Genomic DNA, 9,141 nt, shown 5'->3' on the forward strand with positions numbered 1-9,141 from the left:
GTATGGAGGGGGGAGGCGGTGGACAATCACTCAATTAAGTTATTGTGATTGGCTAGGAACAACGAGTTCCTTATGTATTTCCTGATAATTCCATTTATACCTTGGACATCTAATTTCATCCCATGGTGAAATTAATACATTGTTTAATACCTACTATTTGTGTTCTGTTTCTATCAATGGCTGAGGGTTTCTACCCTTATTATATTATGCCACGCATAATTTGGAAACTTAATTGCCATGTTTCTTTGATTCTGTTAATAGGATGTGGGATGTCTATCAAACCTTTTGGACTTTGCTTTGAAGTTTTCGTTGAGTTTCTCATCAAGGCCTCCACAAATGTTTGTGCCACACCAGAAGATATTGTTATCCGTAATGCATGGGCTTCATTGGATGCAGGTTGGTGTTCATACTTTCTTGGTACTCTTTATAAACTACCATTTTCATGCTTTTGTTTAATTTTATGGATCATCTTTCTTAGGTTGCTTTGTTGTTTATCGTGTTACTGAGTTCGTTTGCAATTTTGAGATATTTCTCCTTTTTGTTGATTTTTTTTTACTTCTTTGTAATCTCAGTTCTATACATAAAGTGAAATTAATAGTAAAATGTTTGAGACAGATCCTTTGGCAGAAGTTGTTTGTGGACTTTCTATTTTGCTTAACTTTGTATTAGAATTTATGATATTGTTTCCTCCTTAGTTGTGTTATTTTTTTTTTTAATTTGTTTTCTCACCTGCTTCTTTTTAATCTGTATCTGATATTCTTGCTGTTATACCTGATTGTTGTGAAATGTTGGATTTAGTATTTTCTGTAGAACACGTGGATTTTCTGGTATTGCTCATGATGTGTGCACTGAACTTGACAATAAGTTTGATGATAGCTTTATGGACTGTGTGGACTTAACTATGGATTCTGCTATTATTGGTGAGGATGATCCAACACAGGTGTATTCTAACCTTGAAATTCTAGTTGCCTTATCTGAGCTTCCTTTTTAGTATGGCTCATTTGATTGCTTGTGCATAGATCCTTTAGAACCTATTGCTAACACTGCAGTAGTTATTGATTCAAGGTTCTTAAAGCAGCATTTGAGATTGAACATATTCATACTCCTAATTTTATTGATGTTATGTGTGCAGCCTTTGATTTTATTGAAAATTATTCTGAGTTCACTATTTACAAAGCTGCAATGTTTGATGATCCACTTATGTATGCTGACTTTGAATTTAGTGATTGGCTTGCAGAATCAGACAAAAAGAATGCTGCAGAGACAAAGGCAGCCCTGGTGGAGGCAAAACAAGGTATTAATGATTCTCAAGAAGCCTGGAATATACTGAATCAACAAGAAATGCATGAGGATCTATGGGTGCTGCAAGAAGGAATTTTGAACGGGCAAACCCAATAGAGATACATGGAGAAGTCGTGAGAATAAACCCTAGCGATGTCCTTTCATCTCTAAATAGAGAGTGCTTGAGAGAAAAGTTTTATCCCTTACACCATTATGAGCTAGTGAGTGGGAAGTAGAAGACATCGGGGAATCAAGGTGTGGTGGAGGCTGCATCAAGGAAGAGAAGGCTTCTTGGGCAGGTTTAGGACATTACAGAATGCTAGGAATTTTCCATTGGAATCCAGGTAAGGGGAGTGACCATATTAATTCCATGTGAGTGTGTTTGATGATGAACGTCTACCTTTATAATGTGTTTCAGATCTATTTTTTAATACTTCATGTGTATGGTGATGTTCTTATATGTTATACCATGTTCGTTTGTTCTCCTGGTCTCATTCCTTTCCACCTAGGGTTGATGATCAATCGCATGTATTCTTTTTTCTTTTTATTTATTTTCTCGTTTTTATTTCTTTTTTCTTGTAAGGGATGGTGAAAACTGGAAACGAATTAACCCAATTTCTGGCAAATTTTTTTTCTTTTACTTTATCGAAACAAGAGTGTGACCGAAATTCTTGATTTTGAAATTAGAACCTGCAACTCCGTTCTTGGTGCCACTTGATGGATGCATAAATCTTGCTACTGTTGATTACTGTTAGTTTCTTTTTTCTGCATCACATTATACTTATTTAAGAGTGGTTTATCTTCTTAAATTGGTCTCTTATCCTCCCCAATATATAGTTAGTACTTACATAAGTTAGATGGGTCTATATGTAGTATAATGTTTCTGCAATAATATGTAACTTATCTTTCATCTTTTTTAATATTTTACTTAGTACAAGTTAGATCGGTTTATACTGTAGCATATTATTTCAGCAAAATATGACACTTCATTTTCAGGCCGACTTAGGTGTAAAGACAAGGACTCAACTTATGGCTGAGAAGTTTGTTTTTAAAATCCTTTTGATGACTGTCATTGCTGCCAATATTGAGAGATATCTCACAGATCCCACAGGAGGTGATTTAATTTATTCTTAAACGACATTGAATAAATAGAGTTTTGGTCATTCACCATCTAGGACTACTATTTTTTTTTTTTAATTTTTGCAGAAGCTCAAACTTGAAATGTCTGCCTAGAACTTAATTACAGAGGAAATTAAAATTATGTTTCAGTATCAAAGATCAAAGTTTTGTAATTTGTTTCATTGTTCCTTGGAGTTGGTTTTTTCCAACATGCTTTTGGAATTATTTTTCAGTTTTCATGCATAATTTTTAATACCCATTTCGATTTCTTGCATACTTTAAGTATCTTTTACCAATTCAATACCATTAGATTCATTCCATATTTGCATATAGTCTGTTTGCATCAGATTTCACTCAATGAAGTGCATAAAAAATCTGATATCATAGTTAAATCCATAATGCTGTCATTGATAGATTTAGAAGTGATTCATGATTTTGTGCATAGCATCCATGTTTGGCATACAATCTTCATATATTCTAGCATTGTTTGGTACTCGTTCAATTTGATCATTCCATCTGCAGTTTATCTCCATTCATAGTATTCTTTTTCTTGTTTTGTTTTTTTATTTTTCATTCTGCATACGACAGCATTGTGGATAGAATTTAGGTTGAATCTTCATATCTGCATCAGGTTTTGTAAAACTGTAAAAATTCAGGCTTCAGCGGTAGGTATTTGGCCATGCATACATTCATTATTTTTACTTGTATTATTCATTCATAAATATCACTTTAAACTTGTTCCCATCACTGAATGTATATTTTCTACATTAGCCTGTGATTAGACTGTCTACATAGGTTCTAGAGGTTCAATCATTTAGGGTCTCAATATTGAGATCTTGCAAGCTAACAGTGATTGGATTTGCCTGATTTCAGCAATTATTATGAGCTCTTAGAGCATTTAAGTTGCTTAAGTCAGTTTTGAGTAGGTATGGCTCACATCACACTTTAATAGAGATTCTTTTTTCTCTAGCGTGTTTACAAGTTTCTGAAACTCTACCCAATTAAGCTGTCCCAACTCATGGGCTCTCTATTGCTAAAACTAGTTAAGTGCAGCTGCGAGTTGTTGTAGTTACTTTCAGTACGTGTCACAGTGATTAAAAAACTAGAAATCATCCCATTATCCCCATGGGTCTGCGCTCTGATCTAGAATCCATTATTGATTACTGAGTTATTCTTTATGCATTCTAGTGTATAATTTTTAAATGTCATCCATTAATTAATAGTTTTCATAATATACTGCAGATGAATGAAAAAACTTTCTTGCTAGAATTGGCCGTGATGAAAATTCCCTTGAGAGTGAACTTTATGATAATCCTAGTGATATTCTTGAATTGCGATTTTGGGCTTCATATAGGGGGCAAACATTGGCCACAACGTGTTTTACTAATCAACTTGATTTTTCCTTTGTGTTTTATTGTTTTACTAGTCCAAACATGATTATTTGGGATGAAAGATTGTATTATATATAAATTATTTTAAATATTGGATCAATTACTATCTTGTGAATTATAATAAGTTAATTTTTGTGATTTGGATGATTAGAAGTGTAAGTAAGTTGTTGTAATGCTAACTTCAGTTTTTCAGATGGTTGAATTATGGTTCTTTTTGAATTTGGGTATTTCAACGCGTTTCATGGTTGTAAGACCTGTTGTAGTGGTTAGTTGCTGTAAGTAACCAAAGTTAGTGGTTTACTGATTTTACACTAGTACTTTTCGGTCAAACGGTGTTGACTACAATCTGTGTATTTGATGTAAGGTTTGCGACCAACTGCGTTCATTACCATTGGTTCCAATTCAAGAGAGTAATACTGTGATAAAATTCTGCAGTTTTAATAATTGTTGAAAGTTATTTTCTTTAGTACTCTAGTTGTTGCNATAAATTAATTAGAAGTGCTATGAACCTGATTTAATTGTATTTAGTGGTGCTGGAAATTTAGAGTATTGTGTTGAGTTTGAAACATCTGAAACTTATTATGTCCACTTAATTATGATAAAGATTACTGAATTAAGTAATTTTGTATTCTGATTGTTCTGGTGCTTGATAAAATATAATAGGATATTAGTTTGGAATGTATCGGGTGATATTGATGAATGAATGACTGCAACTAGACTTTGGCCTTGTTAATTTGTTGCCATCTTATGTAAAGAAAAAAAATCTGATGTTAATGAGTAACCTGGATTTTAGAATGACTCTAATGGTATATGAAATATTTATATATAATGCAGTTTTTGGATCTGTTTATTGATATTTATGGTTGTTTGGAATGAAAATATATTATGGAAAAACATACTCTAAATTGTTTTATTGAAAATCTACCTTTTGATAGAATCCTATGAAGTTTAGTAATCCCTGTAATCACCATGGTAGCATTGATTATTCTCTGGTTACGTAGATATATGTATGTGATGGATGTATATAAAGTTAATAAAATTGTAAAACTTGTTATTCTTATCCGGTTATTTTCTGGGTTGTCTCCTGGAATGAACCTTAGGTAGGTGTGGAGTTGATAAATATTATGTTAAAAGCTGTTAAAGATCAGTGATGATCGAAGTGTATCATTTGCATAATGAATGTGGTCTGGCTTGTGAGGTTTCTAGTGCAAGTTATGTTACGTTATATAAAGTGTTAGGATGATTGGAAATGTTTAGAGAATTTGTTACATTATTGTCATGAGTGATAACTAGAAATGACTGGGAATGGTTGCAGGAAGACACTCTAGAAACGTTATCATGTCTGAAAATGTGTTTCTAAATGGAAAAAAGAGGAGATTGGACTATGGTGCTGCTGTAAGTATGCCTATAAATGGCAAAAGAAAAATTCATTCTTTTATATTTCACTGCTAATTAATGAGATATGTTTACACACGAAACATGCTTATGTGACCCAAGAAGAGGCAATGCTGGGAACTCTGACAGTGAGAGAGACAATATATTACTCAACAAATCTAAGGCTTCCAGGGCATTAGGAGAGAAGAGGTGAATTAGATTACACACACTAATTCTCACTAACAACAAAATTGTAAACTTGGTAGAAACTGACCCTTTATCAGGAAGAAAGCAAATTATAGGCTTTATGATATTAACAAACTGAAATCCCTCCGAGTTTTAGATTTCAAGAAAGTAAAAAATAAGGTAATGTATTTTTTACACTACCCATACTATTTTTATTTTTATCGGGCTTGTTATTTGAAATACCAAAGATAGGATGTTCTAGTAATGTCTGCAAGGTTTTAGATAATTTTTCCACAACCCATACTAATTTTTATCGGGCTTGTATTTGAAACAGTAAAAGTCCTAAGCAAATAGACACACTCTAATAAATGCTAATCTTGGTTACCCGTGGTTTGACGTGTTGTTGGTTTATGTAGCTGCCATTGTGAATTCTCAGACTCTTGAGGAGGTTGCTAGACTTGAAAAGGTGCTTACTTTTCCAAATTAGATAGTCGATTATTGGATGTTAGTTTTTTGTTTGGGTCAAACTCTTGCCTAAATTATATTGATGTTAATTTTAATGTATATCAATGTAATACTTATTAATTTCAATAATGGTGTAAACTAAAGAATGGTTTTAACTGTTGTAAACTAATTTTTCCTTGTTTAATTATTTAATCTATTATGTAAAGGACTATAATGATGTTGTACATCTAATCCTTGTTCATGATTGCAGGCATTGAAGTCTAGCCAGCTTTCTGCAGATATAGAAGGCTTGAATGATAATATAGTGTTGGATAACGTTACTGAAAAACCTGAAGATATGATTCATGATGATAGAGGTCCAGCTGATGTTGAATCCAATGGTACACAAGAGCAGACAAATACTGATTCTACTTCAATGGAACAGGTAAATGTTCACTTTGACGTGTTTGTGACTTTTATTATATATATTTGTTACTGTTGACTCATCATTATTCCTTCATGATTCATTCCCTGATTAAGTCTGCTTTTCTTGCTATGTTTTTTTGTCTAGATTTTCATTTTGGTTGTTGTTTTAACTTTACATGATATGTTTGCATTGTATCATGTCCTTACTTGAGGTTATACATTTGGTCTTCTGTTCTAATGTGTTACTAACTCCACCATTAGTTGCATGATTAGTCATAGTCATGATGGCTTCACTTACTTTATGTTTACATATTTATGATTTAATTGTCTTTTTTCTCTTCATAATTAGAAAAATGCTTAATATGGTGTATTGACCAATCTCTTAACCACTCCTGTTGACAAAAGGCGAGGATGTCAAGGCTGTTCAAGGAACCTGGAACACACAGAATCAACAACAACTAAATGGGGAGTCTTGGATGCTGCAGCAAGGTGCTTGGAGAGTGCAGAACCAGCTGCTAGCCTTCAAAGCAGCCATGGATACACTGCTGAAGAGAGTGGCTAAGCACAATAGACTAAAACCAATAAGCCAATTCTCTTCCTTTTTCTCCAATTATAGTTATAGGTTTTTTCTGATAGTTAGAGTAGTCCTAGTAAGTATAGTAAATAGTAGAGTACAACATATGATGTTTTATATAAAAATAAAAAGAATCAATTTTGATCTATAGCCAATTTGAACAAGTTTTCTTTTTCTTTTTAGCTCTGTAGTTTTAGCTTTAGGTCTTGCTTCTGTTAACAATGCATACCTAGGCAGAGCATGGAGAAAAACAGATAAGCTCATTCTTTTCATTTCCTTTTAGTTGTAGTTATAGATTTTTATTAGTAATGTACATAACTTTAACTAGCATAGTAAATAGTAGGATAGATAATATGCTTTTTTAATAAAAATAAACAGAATTAATTTTGATCTATGGCCAATTTAATCTGATTTTTCTTTATTTTATCTTGTCTCTATTTATTTATGCATCTACTAATTGTATGAAATTATCCCTGGTGATCAATGATTGTATTGGTTTTGCGTGGCCATTGCTTCTCAACAAGCTGATCCAGTTTCTTCAACAAGGTGTTACAACCAGTTATAGTTTAAGTTTCTCCACTGTGATTATTAAAGTTTTGACCTGTACTGGATGCTTTATTTATTCTCTTATTTGACAAACTTTTTCATTACTTTATTCCCTTTAGGAACGATACTTTTATTTTGCATTCTTTGATACACAACTTTATATGTCAGTTGAAAAGATTTAAAAAATGTGCCAGGCAAATATATTATAACATGAACATGGTTATGGTGATGGTAATGCCATTCCTAATTTTTTCTTAAATAATTTCCTTCTATAAATTTTTCATCTATTAAAAGAATTACGTCTGCATAAATTATAATAATATCTAAATTATAATTATATTGATTGTCTAATATTTGCTAACAGAATATGTTGCATATCTTAATAAAAATCAAGTTCACCAAGCTCATGATCTGCTTTATTCTCTATTTTTTGAACAATTTAATGTGTTTGGACTGATTAAATGATGAATACACCATGATTTTTGGAAGAAAATAAAATCATGGTGAGTTCAATCCATTACAAGTGTTGTACTAATACGAGTAATAGGACACATTAAAATCTGAATTTGTCGGCAGAGTTCAAAAACTGATTCTGCACGTGTCATTTTTCTTTCCTGATTGATTCCATGTGTGTAGTGTTTCTTTGTAAGGTGACTTCAATTTATCGACGACAGAATTTAGTATGGAGTATTCTTTGCTTTGGTTTTTCAGATTTAATTCTTTGTTTCCGTTTTCATAGTAAAGTATATACATTTGGCTTAGGTTTTGTTTTGAGTATAAACAGATTCCATCTCTTCAGTATTTTAGTTTAGATTCTGTTTCTTACTTTCTTTCTTAGGTTTTATTTCCTTACTCTCTTCTTTTCTTTAAACAGGTCTTGATAACAATTTTGATTATAGTTTGATGGACTATACTGACTTGATAGAGATTGTGGTAAGGTCATTTTTGAGGAGATAATACAGGTTGAATCTAAACTTAAACTCCCTATTGGTTTAGCTGAGATGCAAACTAGTGTAGATATTCTTTTGCATGCTGAACCTGTAATTGATTTCTGTGATATTGTGTCTGGTCATTCTGTGATCCTGGATAAAATTTTTGTTGTGGACCAGATTAAAACAAATGATATTAGATGCTCTAATTCTGATATATATGTTCTTAATGATGTGCTGGATGATTCTGCTTTTACTTGTGATAATTCTGAAATGTTTGATGATTCATTTATACATTTTGATAGTGCAGAACTAGCCGATCCCAACCCTGAATAGAGAGTTGCAGTTGCTGTAGCAAGGAGCTGGAGAGGAGCAATTCAATGTAAATTTGGAACCCTTACACAGCGGAGCTGAGAATGGAACAAAACCAATAAGCCTTTTCTTTCACTTTCCCTTTAATTATAGTTATAGATTTTTTCTATTAGCTTGCCTAGTCATAGATAGCATAGTAAATAATAGGATAGAACATATGTTGTTTTTTATAAAATTTAAGAAAATCAATTTTGATTTGTGGCCGATTTGAATAAGTTTTTTTTTTCTTATTATATTGCTTTGCAGTTTTAGTTTTCTTTTTCCATTTATGTTCTTGTAGATGTTGCGTTCTATTGCATTTTCCTTCCTGTTCGTATACATTTTAAACTCTTGTGTTCAGTCTTCTTAGTTCTATTCTGTTCTATATTTTATTGATTAGTTTTGTCCTCTTTTAGTTCTTCCTTTTATAAATACATGTGTAATCCTGGTTTGATCATATCTGTTTTGTCTGTGCTGATTAGGAAACCTTACTCACTCACACATTGAGGGCAATGTGCCT

At 32.3% G+C, this 9,141-nt stretch overlaps 1 protein-coding gene across 11 annotated transcripts; it reads left to right on the plus strand.

Annotated features, from left to right (window-relative positions):
• The first annotated feature begins 13 nt into the window (after positions 1-13).
• Positions 14-9,124, plus strand: LOC106778645. 11 transcript variants are annotated; one of them, XR_002666232.1, is made up of 7 exons: positions 14-396; positions 799-940; positions 1,224-1,625; positions 2,278-5,817; positions 6,067-6,240; positions 6,627-7,341; positions 8,216-9,124. XR_002666232.1 is itself a non-coding variant. In XM_022776263.1 (7 exons), the coding sequence occupies exons 4-7, from the start codon at positions 2,311-2,313 to the stop codon at positions 6,681-6,683; spliced, it is 366 nt and encodes a 121-aa protein (XP_022631984.1). In that variant the 5' UTR covers positions 14-396; positions 799-940; positions 1,224-1,625; positions 2,278-2,310; the 3' UTR covers positions 6,684-6,945. The 11 variants fall into 11 exon arrangements, 2 of the variants coding, with proteins under 2 accessions (XP_022631984.1, XP_022631983.1); XR_002666234.1 differs by lacking the exon at positions 8,216-9,124 and having other exon boundaries at positions 2,278-5,375; positions 5,768-5,817; positions 6,627-6,945; XR_002666236.1 differs by lacking the exon at positions 8,216-9,124 and having other exon boundaries at positions 2,278-5,186; positions 5,768-5,817; positions 6,627-6,945.
• Positions 9,125-9,141: the final 17 nt, after the last annotated feature.

This window comes from Vigna radiata, unplaced genomic scaffold (genome assembly GCF_000741045.1).
Source record: "Vigna radiata var. radiata cultivar VC1973A unplaced genomic scaffold, Vradiata_ver6 scaffold_506, whole genome shotgun sequence".
NCBI classification, from domain to species: Eukaryota; Viridiplantae; Streptophyta; class Magnoliopsida; order Fabales; family Fabaceae; genus Vigna; species Vigna radiata.